Source organism: Octopus sinensis, linkage group LG16, assembly GCF_006345805.1.
Source record: "Octopus sinensis linkage group LG16, ASM634580v1, whole genome shotgun sequence".
NCBI lineage: Eukaryota > Metazoa > Mollusca > Cephalopoda > Octopoda > Octopodidae > Octopus > Octopus sinensis.
This window is the reverse complement of record NC_043012.1, coordinates 3,946,664-3,966,271: the sequence shown is the minus strand read 5'-3', so window position 1 is coordinate 3,966,271 and position 19,608 is coordinate 3,946,664. Positions and strand designations below refer to the sequence as shown.

General features: G+C 34.4%; 1 protein-coding gene across 3 annotated transcripts in view; it reads left to right on the top strand.

The window, feature by feature from the left end:
* Nucleotides 1-629: 629 nt before the first annotated feature.
* LOC115220413 (ubiquitin carboxyl-terminal hydrolase 3-like) overlaps nucleotides 630-19,608 on the top strand; it is a 116,306-nt gene continuing 97,327 nt past the window's right edge. For 2 of the 3 annotated variants that reach the window (XR_005002408.1, XM_029790534.2), the window contains exons 1-2: nucleotides 639-1,235; nucleotides 10,674-10,734. Coding sequence is in view for 2 of the 3 variants with exons in the window: in XM_029790534.2 (XP_029646394.1) it covers nucleotides 1,148-1,235; nucleotides 10,674-10,734 (149 nt within the window). In the remaining variant the exon portion in view is untranslated. Of the gene's footprint in view, nucleotides 1,236-10,673; nucleotides 10,735-19,608 lie in introns of all 3 variants that reach the window. The other variant, XM_029790535.2, reaches the window with a different exon arrangement.

The following is a 19,608-nucleotide window of genomic DNA, read 5'->3' as shown; positions in this document are numbered from 1 at the left end:
GTCGGCATGGTTAATTAAACTACAGTCCACATTGTATTGATTGTATGTATAGGAATTTCGAATTAATCGACGGCATACACACCGCTGAATACATGCCCACGAATCAGGCATGGTACGAGCAGGGTGAATTAGCTTACAATTCTTAGCAATAACCTGTATGGCTTCAAGGGTTTTAATCGCATACACAGTCGTACGAGTAGCAAGTCCAAGACGCATGATGGTTGTTTGTGTTGTAGGACCTCCGTAATTTTGTATCCGTAAGAATGTGCTTGAAAAATAATAGTTTATCGTCTTTCACTTCATATAATGAAAAGTATGCGAGTAGTTTTGTCCCAGAAAGTAAATTCTAATTCGTTTAACTATAAAATAAAGATTAACAAAAAATATTAAATCTTGGTAAACATAGAAACGACTACTTTTTCAGAAAAGTCAATATTCGTCATCTTTTTTTTTAATATTTGATTCCAAGACATGCCTTGTCGATAGAACTGATGATGAATAAAGAGTAAAATCCAGTGAAGAGTGAAAGAAATAAGAGGGAAGTAGCAGGATCGAGAGAGTAAGATGAAATCACAAACAAACGTAAAGACAGAAAGACGGAAGAAGACTGAGTGTTTTAACATCAATGTAGCAGATAAATCACATGACCCGCTAAGACGGCGGCGAACGTACCGCGCAAACAAGTTTATCCGCACAATAGTCTAGATCGGTGTCGACACTAAAATCCTGAAAAGTAAAACCGACGAAAAAACTATCTGATAGTTACAATGGAACTGCTTAATAATAATAAGAATATTTAAACATTCGTTCTTAACAGAAATTCAAGCTGTTAATAATTTTCTTTTTAAAGAAATACTTTAGTGTTAGTCATATGCGCATTATTCTCACTCCCGTTGACCCGAGTGAAGAGGTGGAGGCTGTACGTACATGACCGGGAGGTAGTTGATTCAAGAAGGTTTACGTTATATTTACACACGCATACACATATATGTATATATGTATGTTTATACATATAAATATGTACATATAGACTGTGAAAGAGGATTGCGATTCTCTTTAAGATTTTTGAAAGTTAAAAAAAAAAAAGCGTCCCCCCCTCCCGCAAAACAACACAAACTGGATACTTGATCGTGAAATCTACGTATAAATGGAGTGTCCGCATCTTGAGGAAAGTGCAAAAATCACGGCGCCCTCTGTAAAGTCAGAAAACCTTCCCCAGCAGTTTACTTGTTCAGGTAAAGTGTCAAAAAAAAAAAAAACCGCAAGCCTTTGTTTTGTAGCAAGATCCCAAGCCTGACATTAAAATAATTCCCTAAATACTGAGCACTGCCACCACCATCACTATCATAGCCTTATTATTATTATTATTATGTGTGTGACTGGTGGAACAACCGGCTTAAACATTTCCTCTTGACATCTCTCATGTTATGCTTCATTAATTTCATTACTAGACATTCCAACCAACTTTAGACATGTGCTAACTGCAACATTCATTTCACCGAATCTTTAAATTTACGAAATCTCCCTTATTTCATTGTTCTTCTTCGTCATCATCATCATCATCATCATCATCACCCTGATTATTATCATTATTATTATTATTGTTGTTTCTCCTCTTTCGATCGCTTTCCCCCTTTTTAAAAAAATTATTTCAATTTATTTTTAAACTTATATAAAATACCCATTCTATGTTTGTAATAATCTATCTTTTTTCTTTTAACAGTTTTTAATTTTTTTATTTAGTATGTTTGTTTGTTACACGTGAAAGATTTTTTTAAACAACCGCTATGGATGATTGAAACAAAATCTTTTGGAATGTTATTTCTTCATCATTACTGCTAACAATTAAGCCTTTGAATAACAGAAGAGATAATTTAATTCACTCTTATATATATATAAATAGATAGATGGTTTCCTAATTATCAGTGGCTAATTTGATCATTTCCAATATAACGAATTTCGGCGATCTTTCGTCTTTATTATGCTAGAAATAGAGAAAGTAATAAGTTTTGAGAAGTGTAAGAAGGATTCAGGAATAACAAAGAACGCTTCGCACTGTTTTGAAATATTGGGAAACGGTGTAATCGTTAAAATCCTCCCTTGTTTATTTATTCCATTTTTACAGTTCACCAATTAATAATACCTGTACAACAACACGAAATGTACACATGCCTCTTCGTTTATTTCGTTGTGTTTTTAATTTAATTTGATTAAATTTGGTTTTTATTTTTTAATGGAGATCAATTTTGTGTTGATTATTTTCACGATTCGGTTACGATTCTAAGTAAGATTTAAAAAAAAAAGTTTTAAGCAGTAATTGGAATTAATTATATTTTTGAAATATCACGGGGTAAAAATTAAATTTTCGTCTAATTTAATGCATGCGTATAGCTAATTAATTAATTAATTAGGATTGTTTAATGTGTATATCTACTGTTGGCAAGTGGACAGTAATTTTGACATCAGGATGACAGTTAAAAAGGATAAAGCTAGCTTGCTACCTTATTCACACACTTTATATAGTCCCGCTTACATTTTTCTTCTTGATTTCCTTTTTCCCCTCTTCCTTATTCTTTTATGAACTTTAGTGAGTCATTGTCCCCCCTCAGGGGGTTCTCGTTGGACAAAATGGCCCCAACTATCCTTTTCCCCTCTACCACGCTTAGCTAGCTTGCTTGCCTTTTAGATTGTCTTCAAGCCAAGAGAATTTATTTTCTCATTATACATATATTTAGGCTGTCTTATTAGCATTTAATTATTGATTTGTGTATTTAAATGAAGGCTAAAATAGAAAATGAATATATTTGTTTGATAACGTTGCTGATGTCGTTTAGCTCCTTTCCAGCCATGACCATCTCATTTTTTAAAAATTTCAGATAGTGTATTATTAGGACAACATTATAATCCAATGTGTTTTAAAACGGTAGGAAAAGAAATCTGGCTGTTATTTCTAGCATGTTGGACAATCATATAGAGGCTCGTTGTTATAATTACCGTTTCGTTGTTTCCATTATCTATTAAAAAAATATTGATAATTAATTACACGTTTATAACAACTAGACAATTCTAGTGAAAAATAAAAACAAAATCTATGTTAAAACCCAACAAGCTCAGTTGGTCGACTACCTTCAGCTGGTCTAAATTAAAACGAACATTCGGTCACTGACTCCCCACCAAGGAAACCCTTCCTTTATCTCATAACCGACGCCATCTATTAAAACACATACAACAGCAAGCTAGCGAGGGAGCCTCAACGCGGTCGCTCGACATTCTAGAGATAGCAGTCAAATCTCCAACTCGCACCCTCCTGTTTTAAATATAGAAAAGACGCATTAGATAATGTAGTCCCATATTATCCTTAAAAAAGATAGGATGGCCACGATTGGAATACTTTCGTCAGAGTTCAGAATGGCAAAAATGTTTTATCAGCTGTCTTCCCGCATTCTCGGCCAGTGCTGACCAACAGCAACGTATACAGTGAGGTGCTTCTAATATAGTTTCTCAACATGCTAGAAAGAAATAGCCAAATCTCCCTTAAATCACCCCCGTCTTAGATAAAGAACATATTAGATAATGTAGTCCTACATATAATCTCTAAAACGGCAAGATGTCACGGTTGGAATGTCTGTGATCATAGATCTCGATCTCGGCTGAACAATAAACACGTACAAGGGAGCTTCCACACGATCGCTTGACCTGTAGAAATAGCAACCAACTTACCCTAAAACGTCATTCTGTCGTCTTGACTAAGAAAAGAACGCATTGGATAATACAAGTTTCGACATAGCTCTAAAATGTCATGCGATGATGATGGTCATGGCTGGAATCGCTTTGCTCATAGATAGGTCGGTCGTATCAGAGCTGACCTGGAATTAAATAACAGGACCGCGACGACTTAACCGTTCATGTCCTTATATATATATATATATATATATATATATATATATATATATATATATATAATTTTTTTTTTATGACATTAAAATACTAAGATTATAATTTAGTAAACACGTGTCGAGGGTGTCACTACGTTGTCGTTCGACCTGTTAGAAACAACAGCCAAATGTCTCAAATTACGCCCTGCAATCTTGAAACAAAAATTGGTGGGGGACATACTGGAAAATGTCCGGGCTTTACAATACCTGGGGTGAGTGTGTGAGAATAGATACTTTGATCAGGGTTTGTTGACCTTGAGCTAAACAACTACTACATATACTTTCAAGTATATCCGAACATTATTATTATTATTATTATTAGTAAAGCGGCGAGCTGGCCGAATCGTTCGTTAGAGGCATTTCGTCCGTCTTCGTGTTCTGAGTTCAAACTCCGCCGAGATCGACTTTGCCTTTCATCCTTTAGAATCGATAAAATGAGAACCAGTTGAGCACTGGGTCGATGTAATTGACTTATCCCTTCCCCCTAACTTACTGGCCTTGTACCAAAATCTGAAAGCAATATTATTATTATTATTGGTAAGGCGGCGAGCTGGCACAGTCGTTAGCATGCCGGGCGTAATGCTTAGCTGCATTTCGTCCGTCCTTACGGTCTGAGTTCAAATAACGCCTGTACAATTTACTTTTTATCCTGTAGGTATCGATAAAATAAGTATCAGTTGAGCACTGGGGTCGATGTAATCGACTAGTCCTCCCGCCAAAAATGTTATGCCTTGTGCCTTTAGCAGAAAGGATTATTACTATTATTATTATTGCCTTTTCTATTTCAATCATTTACTTGTTTATTGCTTTTGTTTTCATATACAGTTTCCCTCTCTCTCTTCTCATTTCATATTCCCAGGCTGTTTGCTTACCAACAAGGGGGTTTTACATTGCATAGCTTTCACTCTGATCTATAAGCTCCCTTCTCTTCCACGTGGATAAAATATATCCAGGAAGAATTGTTATGCCTTAATATTCTCTCTTACAGGAGCACACTTGATTTGGGGTAAGCTTAAATTTTAATTTGCAATGTGATCAAATATGTCACATTTTCATCTTAGGAAGCCTCTCCACCAAAGTTCCTGCCTAACCAGCTTCTGTAAGATGTCATTTCAGTGAGTGCGACTAAGAGGAAAAGTATATATTACACTTTATTAAAATCAGAATAAGATTATTAACTTGCTCTTAAAAATAATTTTAAACGCACCAAAGACTTTATTATTGCACTGCACTGTATAACTGGCTCAATTTAAAAATAAATTAGTTATACTAGGAAATTTACATTTTCATCTCCTACTTTGTATGGAGTGCAAAAATTAATCAAAAATTTCCAGGAGGTGCAAACTGTAAAAAATGTTAGGAATCATTACACTATGCGGTTGCTCGACCTGTTTAAAATAGCTACCAAATCTGTCAGAAAGCACACCCTACGTTCTTAATAACGGAATGACACACACCTTGTAAGCTGACAGAAACTTTCAGGAAGTCTGCTGTGTGTATAACTAATAAAACCTTAGTGAGCTTCTAAGTTCAATTCAAATAATGAAAATATTCTAAACACACTAAGGGGATGGATGTACACCATATGAGTGTATTTAACCATTTGTCTGTGCAATCGGGCCTTAATATCAACAATTTGTTCTCATTCTTATGGTTTATCTTGGAGCAGAAAAGTAGATGGTTTGCCTCTTGAAATTTAGTCTTTTGAGAGTTTTTTGTTCATTGTTATTCTTGTTGCTTGGTTTCTAAGATAAATTATTTGGTTTCTTCAGCTCCGAGTCAGCTCTCATTGAGTTGATCCATAATCAAAGGCATTCCAACCTATAAATACTGGACCGCAATTTACAATGTGTCTTCCCCCCCCCCACACACACATTTTTTAAACATGGAGTGTAAATGAGGGCGATTTTGGCTGCTATCTAAAAACAGTTGGAGCTTGTTTTTTTGTTGCTGACTGCCGAATTTTTATTGTTCTGGCCACGATGGTGGGAAATTTGTTGGTATCATGAACTTCAAGGCAGAGGAGAGAGAATGAGTAGGAAGATCCCCTAAAACTGTCAGTTATATTATTTGGACACTGGCCAAGCTGAAATTTAATCTGGAAGAGAAATCATTAAAGAAAGATAGCTAGTATCATTTTCTTCTTCTTTTTTTTACATATTCTTTGCAGATCTTATTTCTTAATGGATGAATTGCTTGTCTGAAATACATTTATCCTTTACGGGCCAACGAGAAAGCCTCTACATGGCCGCTAGACATGCTAGAAACAACAGCCAAATCTCATTGTTGGATAATGTTTTCCTATACTCACTTTCAAAACGATGAGATGGTGATAGGTACAATGCCTTTGATCATAAATCTGTTCAATCAATGCCAATCAATGTTCTCAATCAGCACTTCATCTTAATGTAATTCAGTGCGACTTTCACTGGATGACGTAAAAAGAGATTGTTTTAATAAAACAGAACGTAATTTTGCGCAGTAGTTTGTTCATGCTCTTAATAATATCCAATCCAGCCTCTGGCTTCGTTTAGATATTTGTATGAACTTGTGTATCTGAGTTGATTTTATTTTTTAATGGAAATTACTAAAGCCAAGTACTTATATCTTTTACTTGTTTCAGTCATTAGACTGCGGCCATGCTGGAGCACCGTCTTGAAGAATTTTAGTCGAACGAATTGATCCAGTACAGTACTTATTCTATCAGTGACCTTCGTCGAATCGCTAAGTCACAGGGACGTAAACAAACCAACGCCGGTTGTCAGGCGATTGTGGGTACACGCGCGCGCGTGCACTTATATATACATACATACACGACGGTCTCCTTTCAGTTTCCGTCTACCAAATCCACTCACAAGGCTTTGGTCGGCCCGAACCTATAGCAGAAGACAGACACTTGGCTCAGCACCAGTCATGTTTCTTTCTGTTCATTGATCTCAATGTCCTATTCGTAACGATTTAATTAAAAATAGAAATAGTGAATCTGAGTTAAATATTTTATTGCTAAAATCAGACCATTCTCTAAACCCCCAAATCCCAATGTGATCTCACAACGCCCTTCATAGGTGCTGTTTCTGCCCATGCCAAGGAACCTAGTCTAACAAATAACATTAATCTTTTAAGAAATCCTCTATTTTAAAACTTAACTAGGCACTGTCACATCGATATTCTGTACTCGATTGATTTATTTATTAACAGATCAAAACTGTACTAAATCCATCAGGGTTATACGATGATACTTGAAGAAAGCGAAATAATTAAACGGACTTCTTAAATTTAAGGCTCGCGATTTTTAGTAATCAAGGGAAATGATGTTAAAAGCTGTCTGTTTCTATGTATATTATTGTCTTGTTTATCTGTTCCAAGTAAATCTGGAAAACTATATTATTTTAGCTGAATTAATGCTGACAGATAGGGAAATGTTGATAAGTTTTTAATTGATTTGTACTGTTGGGCATTGATGAATATAAATAAATACCTTTGAATAAATTATTATGGGATCAGAAAAGGCATCAACTTCTAGACGGATCATTCTCCTCCATTAAGATGTATTATTCATCACTTGTATTTTTCTTTGTCTATATCTCTTTCATTTTGTGTCTTTCTACTCATCCAGCTTAGCTTCTTACTAAGTTGGTGATTTCATTTCAATATGAATTCACTCACGCTTAAAACAAGCACACACACACATATTTATTAAGATGTTTTAGTTTGCAGTAGACATGTAAGACAAAATTATGGAGTTGTGCTTGTTTGGAAAGGATGATAATGATGTTCACACACACACACACACACACACAGAGTCGTCTAAGAATCCATAAAATCATTAAAAATATGCACTTGTATATTTCTCAACAGAGTGGGTATATTAATAAAAGTATGCAGTACCATAGATCCATTTCAGCCGTTCTTGCCAACCGATTTCGCACTAGGTATTAAATAACTATGGTATATCTATAATCCTGTAGACTACACGTGTGTGTGTGTACATGTGTACATACATGCACGCAACGTGAACCTTCTTTAGCCAACCCAGAGCGCACTAGAGGTTTCATTGGACACTTTTGGATATAAACGTATGACTTCCTCTGTTTTTGAATTCTTCCACATGGCACTGTATACAACCATTAATTAGATTTGATTTGCATCGTTGATGGATTTATTCTTAGTATCATTTAATGAGGTGAAATATAGTTGATAAAGGCATTAGATTATTTAGTTTTGTTTCTGAGTTCAATTACCGTCAAAGTCATTAAAATAACCATCTATTTAATTATTGGGGTCAATTCAGTTAAGTGAAAATAACTGTTCCCTCATATATTTGTATTTGTGATTTTGTATTGATATTAAAAAATAATGTATCTGGTATTAAATATACTCTTGATCTTTAATGATCCAAGCTTAAAATCCTTTGAAGTTCTTCCGAGGGAAAGTTTATCGCAGTGTCGTTATTTAGTCGGTCTTACGGCCATTTTTGCTGACTGGGAATGTTAATGTTGCTTTTTTTTTTTTTTTTTTTTAAATCAGCTCTGGGAAGTTGAAAAGCTGAGTCGATATCTACAAAGATTGAACATTAATGAAACACTAATCTAGATACATTATAAAATATATATTATTGAACCAACAACAAAGCTTTTTGCGCGTTGCTTGGCCTACTAAAAAGACTAGTCGAATCTGGTGGTCAAGATATACCTTACAAATAAATTAATTAATTAAATAAAAGGGTATTGTCAAGCTGGAATGCCTTTGGTTTTACTCTCCTGGATCAAGTCCGACTTGGATAGGATAAACATTTATATTAAACTATGGACCACCATCCCTTTACTCGCGAGCGACATTTATTATTCGTGAGCGATAAAGTAGATTCATACTTTTATTTTGTAAACGTCACCATCTCGTATTATGGCATTTCGTCCGGCATTGGTGCAAAGGGCAGGCGGGGGTGGTTGTGGGGGGAAACAGTTCAGATATCAAACTTCATTGTGTTGTGAATATTGTTTTTGCTCAATTCCATGTCAGCCCTCATCGAGCAAACCTATGATCAAAGACATTCCAACCGTGGCCATGCCCCCCCCCCAAATATAGTGTATCTAATGTCCTTTTCAAAGATGGTAGGGTATATGGTTTGAGGGGTATTTAACTGGGGGGGGGTTCTAGTGAATTATGTAGAGGTATAAAATTACCAGCAATATATTGAATTTTATCAAACCAAAGGCATTCCTTAAATAAAAGAATCTCTTGTTTAAGACGACCGTCTTTATTTAGAAGCGTGAAAAAACGTACCATGTAACGGCATTCATCTTTTTTCTAAAGGCTTGTTTTATGTATAGTTTATTATGCATCATTCGTATTGAACATGTTTCTTTCATTCTAAATGTTGAAAAGCATCACGTTTGAAACCTGATATAATACACTAACTAGATATGCAGTGTTGATCTTGCAGGATAGACTAGCTTTGAAAGAATTTATAAGCCAGGAATAAATATAAAAACACGAAAAAAAAAAAAACTCTTGCTTCTTTTTATGATTGATTATATCTCAGATTTTCAATCCAAGCTGTTTATTATACTTCCTTAACCCTATTGCCATCATTACTTGATGCCACTCGAAATCCTAGACAACCCAACAAACACTACTAAAAGTTGAAAAGCGGGTTTTATTTTATTCCACCAAACATGATTTTCCTTTTTTTTTATTTTTTCATTCCAAATATACTTTATGTAGCTTTTCTCTTTCTTTCTCTTACTGGAGTGATGGTGAATGGATTTTATTTCAACAGCATTTTCATATGATGTGTCGTCTGTCAGCACTATTGGTGTTTCATTTATAAAACTAGTGAAAAGGTTTAAGATGCTTTAATATTCTTTTATACGTCAGAGCTGGGTTGGTGTGATATTAGTGTTTAGTTCAATCAAGTTTCATAAAATATTGAACCACTGTCTTCAATGCTCTTTTTGTTAGTGATTTTAAGGAATAGAACTCTATGACATAATATATTGAGGTCCTCTGGTGATTTTGCTATTATTACTATTATTATTATTATAGTGTTATTTAGTAGGTTTTCCTGCTGTGTAGAAACTACTGTTGTTATTTGGAAATGTTCCAGTGTTTTTTCGGCTTCAATTGAATGTTTTATGTCTGAAACCGTAGCTTATCCCAATATTTCCTTAATAACTTGTATGTTTCCTTTCATAATAGCCTAGCCTTCTCGTCTTGTTCTGAGCAGAGAAATCGGCATTGTTTTTAAGCCGTGTTAGGTTGAGATTCTTGAGGCGAACGAAGGATTATTAAATTTTTTTCTTCTTTCTCTTCCAATATCCATTAATAATGTACGTCACAAAGCTTCCGTTCTCAAATTTTTTTAAAAAACATTTTATGCCGAATTAACAAATTATAATTATCTTATATGCTTGAACAAGTAAAATGCTTGGAGCAAGAGACATCTTCAAGCAGTGAGTCGAGACAAACGACGGCCTGGTTTCTCACTTCACTTTCACTGTTAATTTTCTTGGGAAAAGCATAAATGCCACAAATTCTAATTTCCCTTCCTCTCTAAATTACATCATGTTTCGTATTTAATATGTAAGGTCATTATGCCGTTATTGTTATGACTACTAGTGACGCAGATGCTTTCAGTTCTCTGGTTTTGTTTCCTCCTCTCTGCAATAAATGTATTTAACTTCGTTTCAATGTTTGTTATATCTCCAACTTAACATTTTTTGTTTATTTTGCTTTCAGTGTGTAAAACAGAAAAAAGTCCCTGGATTTGTTTATGTTGTGGAGTGGTAAATTGCGGCAGGTAATATTCTTTATTTCACATCTTTTAAATTATTTTTGAGCAGTTGCGGTTCTAATTCTACAAGTCTTTACACTCAATTAAATCAAAATCTATATCATAACATCGGCGGTGGAACTGATTTATGGTTATGATTTTTTTTCTTTTTTTACAATATTATATTTTTCTGTAAGGTTACTGTAGCTGTCTTACATAGTCTGTACTTGGTTTTTAAGATGGATTTCTTTTGAGTTAATTAGCAATACATAGGCGTTTTGTATACGGGCTTCTACACAGTTTCCACCTACCAAAATCATCTGCAAGGCATTGGAGGCTAAAGTAGAAAACACTTGTCGCAAGATGCCAGGCATCATCATCATTATCATCATCGTTTAGCGTCCGTTTTCCATGCTAGCATGGGTTGGACGCCAGGCAATGAGTCTTAACTCAAAAGCACGTGATTGGAAAGCGAGCTTCTGAATTACACAACCGTGTCCATATTTTCAGTTCAAAACGAATTATCAGAAATGTTGATTTGGTAAATGCATTTCCTATATCTCTCTATATATAAACGGCAACATGTCTGCGTGTGTGTCCTTTATACAAATCAACAATTTTTCAGTTAGAGAGCTCGCACTTTCTATGGTCATTCAAAACCGTCCAAGGGTGGTCGTGCACATCTTCACATTTCCCCAGTCACCCCGCAAAGCCATTAAAAAAATCAATAGAAGTGATTTTTGGTGAATTTTCTATCCAAAACCCAATCAAAATGCCCGAAACTTGATACGCCAATTGAATGCCAGCTAGCTGTATGTGATTGGTCAGAGATTTGGACAGTACTCGCGTGTATGTGCGCACGCAGCTGTATATGCATGCACTAGCACTATGACCCAGCAACGCCGGGTCATAGTGATAGTATTATATATTCGCCATGATAGATCGCTAGCCGCTATACTTTTTTTTCTATTTTCTCTCCTTGTTTATTTCTGTGTTCCTTTCTTCGAAAAGCGTTGGCTCGAAACGTAAAAGACTCACTTCCCGAACGTTAAACTAATACATCAGTTTGTCGTTTACACACCCGTCTTTTGGGGTTTTTTTTGTAAATTTTCACTATATATATGCGCACATATATATAGTGTTGGTGTCGCGTATAAGCACGAGTAAAGTGACGTTAGGAAGTGCATCTAGCCGTAGAAACCAAACTAAAACAGACTGTGAGACCTGGTGCGGCTCCTGGCCTTGTCGGCCCCTGTCAAGCTGTCCAATTCATGGAAAACGGGCGTTAAATGATGATGATACACACCAGCACGCACACTTATAATGGTGCTGAGTATATTGGAAATGATCAGATAACCCAACGGTCCTCAACTTTTTCACTTCAAACCAGTTTCATGCAACACGGTTTTTCCACGGACAGTGGAATCATGCGCATGGACAAAATACAATAATGTGCATAAAATATATAATTTAATTATTACGTATATAATACATAAAACATCCTGCAGGTAGCGATAATCAATAAAATAGGAATAAAATTTAAAAGTTCATTCCTCCTCTGCGGCCCGGTGATTAGGGACCCCTGGGATAATCTACCTACCTGCCCCCCCCCATCGCACCTGTCTCCCGAAATAACTCGTACCTCACACCAATCATTTCTCTCGGCTTTTCTCCTTCATCAGTCACGCGTTACTCCTCGATATCTCGGGTACTAGTAGCGTAGACTGGACCCGGTTTGCGCAGACGCGCGAGCCAGACGTAGGCAGTCGATCCTACGAGCTGCTGGCGCATGCACGATATATACTTGTATATACAAGTATATATCGTGCATGCGCCAGCCAGCTCGTAGGATCGACTGCCTACGTCTGGCTCGCGCGTCTGCGCAAACCGGGTCCAGTCTACGCTACTAGTACCGACATCTCGTTCCCTGCGATCACCTCCCTTCTGTAACATTTGAATGTGTTCACTTCCACTTGTCGTTACCTTACTTTATTCGTTACCACTATAAGGTTGATCGGTTAAGGCTGCCAGCTGCGCGTTCGTTACCGCATCAGACATATTGCCTAGCAGCATTTCTTTCAACTCTTTATGTTCTGAGTTCAAATGCCGCCGAGGTCGGCTTTGCCTTTCACTTTTACAGCTTCGATAAAATAAGAAGCAGTTAAGTACTGGGTTCGATGTCCTCAACTAGCTCCCTTTCGCCAAAATTTCAGCCCTTGTGCCTAATGTAGGAAAATGTCTGTCGGTGTTTACCCACGCAGGCAGCATTCGACCATGCCACTTTCGCGTATGATCGTAATGTTTAGTTAACACTTATTTTCATATCTTGAAATCTTTAGAAAAGACGGAACTAGAAACTCTGGATCTTTTCCTTTTGAACGGCAGATGTCAACACAATTTCTAGTTAACTAAACACTTTTAAACTTCGTATACTGGTAGAATGTATTTATAAAACATCATTTTCTCTTGGTTTTATTGAGAAAATTCAATAGTTTGTAAGATATTTCGTCTGAAAATCCGAGCATTTCGGCAATTTTAACCAATCGATTACCTCCATTCAACTAAAATCATTTGCTGCGTCTAAAACTGAGACAACATCCTGTAACTAACCCTAAACCTCCCCCTAACCCTAATTTTTTTTTCTTAATTGTTAAATTAATTTAATTCCATTGCTTTAGTTTTTTTTACACGCGTAACAATTAAAAAAAAAAATTTAGGATTAGTTACAGGATGTTGTCTCAGTTTTAGACGCAGCAAATGATTTTAGCTCAAAAGAGAGCATAGGATTGGTTAAAATTCGAAAAATTAAACTACGTTATTCAAACAAATTACAATTTTCTCAAGAAAGCCAAGAGAAAAAAATGTTTTATTTTGACATATTCTACCAGTATACAAAGTTTTAAAGTGTTTAGTTTATTAGAAATTGTCTGCCGTTCAAAAAGAAAAGATCCGAAACTCTTTCATGCCAGAGGTTTCCAGAGTGTTTTTATTGTTTCCAAATCACCGTTTTAACACTACGAAAAATTCACAACCTAAACTCACTATCTATGACGGGATATGATTAGTAAATTAATAAATTAACACATTTGTGTTTATTAATCTAAATGTGACGACGGGTGGATTATACAATCACTGTTGCATCATACTAACAAAATACCTTTGTAGTATTTGTTTACATCCCTTTGTCTTTCATAAGTACTGGGTCAACTGCATCCAATAAATGAATATTAATATTAGTTCTACAAGTTAATTACAATTTACAAGACCGAGTCCAAAACTTATTTTATCGATTGCGGAAAATTTGAACTCAAAACATAAAAAGATGTAATGAAATGCCACTTTGTCTGACGCTCGACCAATTTGCCATTTTGCAGCATTGATTTCTTTTTACGTAGTTAGAAGACTTTAGATTACAAGGGTTGAAAAAAGAACTGCGTCAGAGAATGGAAATGGCTGCTACCGGAAGCAGTCAATTTACTAAAATCTTGAATACGGTGTTTTACTATTAATAACGACAGCTCAGACTTACGAACCAACGAAACATCCTCCAAGTGATCGCTCGATCAGGCAGAAATAAATAATATTTAAATCACACTCTGCCGTCTTAAAGAAGGATACAATGCAACTTTGTATTAAAAAAAAAACAGAACAGATTGTTACGCCTCATAAATCTGCTGAGTCAAGATTGGCCTGAGGCCAATAACAACTCGGATCACGGCATTGCTTGCAAAATCGGTAACAAATTGTATTGAAAATTTCAATGTACCAAACAGATTATTTAATATATAATCTAGTTTAGAAATATATAAATTTTCATTCAACTTGATGCGCTAAAATTGTACTTAAACAGGATTATGAGCTTTTTAAAATAAATAATGCAAAAGTGATTTTATAGTAGTATTTAATAGTTGGTGTGTGATATGAAGGTCATCAAGAAATTATTTCAGTGAAGTTAGATATGCCTGAAAATATTAAATCTACCGATATCAAAACAAATGTAGCAGTTCTCTCTCTCTCTCATATATATATATATATATATATATGAGAGAGACAAAAGGAATTTTCCTCATGCTTGTATATGGTTTTGGCTTTTGTATTTCTATTATTCGCGTTAAATATTCGAGAGAAAAACATTTGTGCAACACACTTAGGAAATGTGAATTTATGAAAACATTATTTAGTAAACGATTGCATTGTTTTTATTATGTGAAAGACCGAAAGATTCACAAAGATTTTTACGGCTTTCTAGATGATTTTCTTGATATACGTTTAAAAATTAAGAAAAAGATGTTTTCTTAAATACGATATTCTTGGGTAAATATCTGGGAAAAGACAGTGCAGGAGAAATGGAATTGTCTGAAACTGCCCTTCTTTTACAAGGAGGGCTATAAATAATAAATTCTTGTTCAGTCGTGCCTGAATGAGCAAGTAAACCTATTACCAAAGGCTTTCCAACCAAGTTGGTTTCTTGCCTTTTTTAATATCTAGAATTACATTTTCCAATTTGGATAATTTGGTTGGTATTTCTTGCATGTCGAACGACCGCATTGACGCTCATTTCGTCAGCTCGCACTATGTCCAAAAAAAATAAGAACACGCCAAAAGACTTCCCGGTATATGAAATTTGTGGCCATGTGCCTAAGCTGGAAATTAAATAAACACATTTCGTTTTCTGTTTCATACTTCTTTCTGTTGGTTATAATTATTCCTAAAATTACTTCCAGTGAGAAACATGTAAACATGGTGATTTTCATTAAAAGATTTTTATTTTGTTTCGTTTAGCTACGTTTTTAACAGCTTCAAAAACACAAGTAATATTTAATCGAAAGAACTTCTGTTTGGTCGCTCGTAATAACAGCTAACTCTTCCTCAACATCAAATGTCTTTGATTCTCAAAAGGTAAAAAAAATAATGGTTGATCAAAGTAGGAACAGCTCCGTCATTGACCTGTTCGGTTGAGCTAAATAAATATACTGAGTTTTATTGATCGTTTTTTTTTTTTTTTTGACGTCGATAACATTACTAATTGGAATTAATTTTTGTTTTCGATTTGCATTTAGTTGAATTATTTACATTCAATAATTATTTCATGCAGGTTCGTTTTTTTCTTCGGCTTATATAATTGAAAATATTATGAGAAATCGATTTTAATATATGAACGGTGATATAGGTATTCATTTTATCGAAAAATAGCAGACGAAATCACTCCCGGTAGATTTTTTTTAACCCTTAACATTCTTACGCAATTTTCTGGCTTTGTTCTCGAGACGTCAGATTCTGTTGCAAGCCATATCTTTCTTTGTATATTTTGATCTATTTATTATATACCAAACGGAATATGTTCAGTTCAAATAGCTTTTTTTCTGCTTTGATTTATATTGGAGCAGATTTGTTGCTTTTAAGATTATACTGTGAGCCTAGAGAATATATATATAGACACACATACACTACGAGTCATCTGGGAAAGAACATGTAAAGGAAATTTTTATATGCACACACTCAAAACATGAAATAGAGAGGGGAACGGCGTAATTCGAGAACAGCGGTAATGGGGATTGTGAAAAACCGACGTGGCTCTTTCGAATTACCGAAACGAATATGTGATTGCCTCATAAGTATTAAAAAAATCATTCATCTTTCCCCAAGCTAATTATTTTCTTTAAAAATGGTGTTCGAATTTTCATGTTTTGAACATCATAGGTTCTGATTTTAAAGAAAAATTGTTTTACCTCCCTCCTTTTACTGATGAGTAAACAGATCATTTTTAATTTCTAAGGCTTAAATAAATTCGGGATGTAGTTCACAAAAATTATATTTAGTGATATAAACGAGTTTTTTGTCTGGTATCAATCCGACACTTTAATTGAAAAAAATTTTTTTTTTAAGGTGAAGTGTTATATTTATTGTTAGCAGTGCAATAATAGAGAATGGCCAATAAATAATAAATTAAAATATTTTTTTTAACAATCGGAATTTCCGATGGTCTAAAACAGAAATGGGAAAATAGTTTTTCTAAAAAAAAGTCAGAAATAGATAAGTCATTGATTTACCCATTTTGAAACATGTTGAAGTTTAGAAACAAACTAGTTCGAACCCAATCCGGAACTACGTACACGTTAAAATATTGTAAATACACTCTAATTATGAGGTTAGTAATCCTAAAATCATAATCTTACGAAAAGCCTTTTAGACATAACCCCCCCCCCCACCAACTTTGTTTCCTCATAACTTTCAGAAAAATGGATTTTTTAATGGAAGATTCTACAAATACTTTTCAGATTATGTACATTATGATTACATCGTAATATATATATATATATATATATGTGTGTGTGTATGTGTATATATTGGGGCGCGTACACATACATACTAGCATACATCACATAAAAGACTTGAAATTTTGAAAACAGTTATGAGATGCTTATCAGTTATGTATGTGTGCACGCCCACCAATCATTTTTTTTTTTCACTTAAATTCTTAAATAATCGTTACCTACACCGCTTAAAAGGTATTTATAGGAAATTTTCATCAAAAAACATATCCATTTTTTGAAAGTCATGAGGAAACAAAGTCGAGTGAAGATACACTTGTAGGTACGCCAGCTTTTGTTTGCTTAATTTTTGAGATATTTTCATCGGTGTCGAACAAAATATACACCTACCTCATACTGACGTTACTATGTATAATTATTTCCCTTTATATATATATATATATATATATATATATATATATATATATATACTCTTTTACTTGTTTCAGTCATTTGACTGCGGCCATGCTGGAGCACCGCCTTTAGTCGAGCAAATCGACCCCGGGACTTATTCTTTGTAAGCCCAGTACTTATTCTATCGGTCTCTTTTGCCGAACCGCTATACATATTTTTTTAATAATTGACAAACACCCTCCTTAATTAGATTTTCGTTACTTTTAGTCGACAAATTTACTAAATTGAACCAAATTGTATTGTATTAAGACAAAACTGAAATTAAAATAAATGTCACATTTGTTATTGAGTGTACGAGAAGGATTCCTCATTCTGCATCGATTGCTATCGAAATTCCTTACGATGGCTTTCATATACAGCAATAGCTGTTATCTTTCGAAATCTGTATGCACATCGTAATTCTCACCGGTGGTGGTTTGTTTACGTCCCCGTAGCTTAGCGATACAGCAAAAGAGCCCGATAGAATATGTACGAGGATTAAAAAATATATATATAAGTATCGGGGTCAGTTTGTTCAGGCAAAACCCTTCAAAGTAGTGCTCCATCGTGGTCGCAATCCAGTGACTGAAACCAGATAGATTTCATCAAAGGGAAATAAATGCAACACATTATAAACACACCTTTGCGGGGGAAGTAATTATTTCATTTTATGTTCACGGCTTTGGCGAAAATAATATCAACGCGAACATTTCTTTTTTATTTTATTTGAATTTTTTAAAGAATATTTTTGGTTAACGTTTACTTTAGCACCCGGCCAACAAAACAAAAAGACAAGTGTAACAGGTGTAAAAAAAAAATGTATTAAACGAATATGAAAAAAATTTGCGCCGACGAGCCGGAGCGGAGGGTGGAGAGGACTTTCGGAAAATTCACAAGATGTGTTTTTTTTTCCTCATAACTTTTAGGAAAATGGATATCTTTTAATTTTATATAAATACCTTTTAGACGGCATATATTGCGATTATAAAGAAATTCGTGGGGGATAATTTTTTTCCGAGGGGTGAGGAGAGGACTTTCGAAGAGAAAAAAATTCATAAATTATTTTTTTGCTTGTAATGGAAGTAAGTTTGAAAAAAAAGTTTTAGATTCATTTATTTTTTGTTTCAATTGTAGAAAAAGATTTTTAAAAAAGATCCCATGTGTCGCGGTGAGAGAAACAAATTCATAAATACTGTGTTGAATACGGATTGCTTCACTGTGGAAAAAAGTTAAGGACGATTTAGCTATTGTTTTTAGCTCATCTCCACCGTTGGGGTCTTTTTTGAAACTTTTTTTTGTTACTCAAACGTAAAATGAATAAATCTAAATTTCAAAAAAAATTTTTTTTTCCATTACACTCAAGCAAAAAAACAAACAAACAATTTATGAATTTCTTTTTCTTCGAAAGTCCTCTCCCGTTCCCCTCAGGAAAAGTTTTCCCCACAAATTTCTTTGTAATCGTAATCTGTGCCGTTTGAAAGATATGTATATAAAATTTCATTAAAAAAGATATCCATTTTCTTAAAAAGTTATGAGGGAAAATATCGGATCTTGTGAAATTTCCGAAAGTCCTCTCCCCACTCCCGATTCGTTGGCGCATATTTTTGTTTTCATATTCGTTTAATACACATTATTTTTTTTTACCTATTTTACTTTTTCTTTTCTTTTGATAGCCAGGTGTAAACATTAACCATTTTAAAAAATAAATTTTGCATAATTGCGGTAACTTTTGGCTTCATTAAATTTTTTTTATATATATATATATATATATACATATATATATATATATATATATATATATATATATATATATATATATATATATATATATACATATAAAGCAGCGGTAGGACAGGTTAGTGGTGGATATTAAAATAGCCGAGGGGATAAAATATTCGGTGGTTCCCGTTAACTTTAGGGTTTGGAATAGATTTTCTTTTTCCTTCAAAAAATAGTAAACACGCGGATTCGTGTTTTTTGCGCATGCGCGTTAGCACATGCAGTAATCTTCAATAGAATTTCGTACAGTGCATGATACGTAGTATTTTAGTATTTCGTATAGTGTTTACGGTTGAAAAGCTGTAGTTGCGATAAAGTTTCTTTGTGCACGAGGGAAAATTTAGGGGTTCAAACCAAAATAGGGAAAAATTGAATTGTTTCAGACCGTAACGTACGAGATACCCGATATTGGATATCG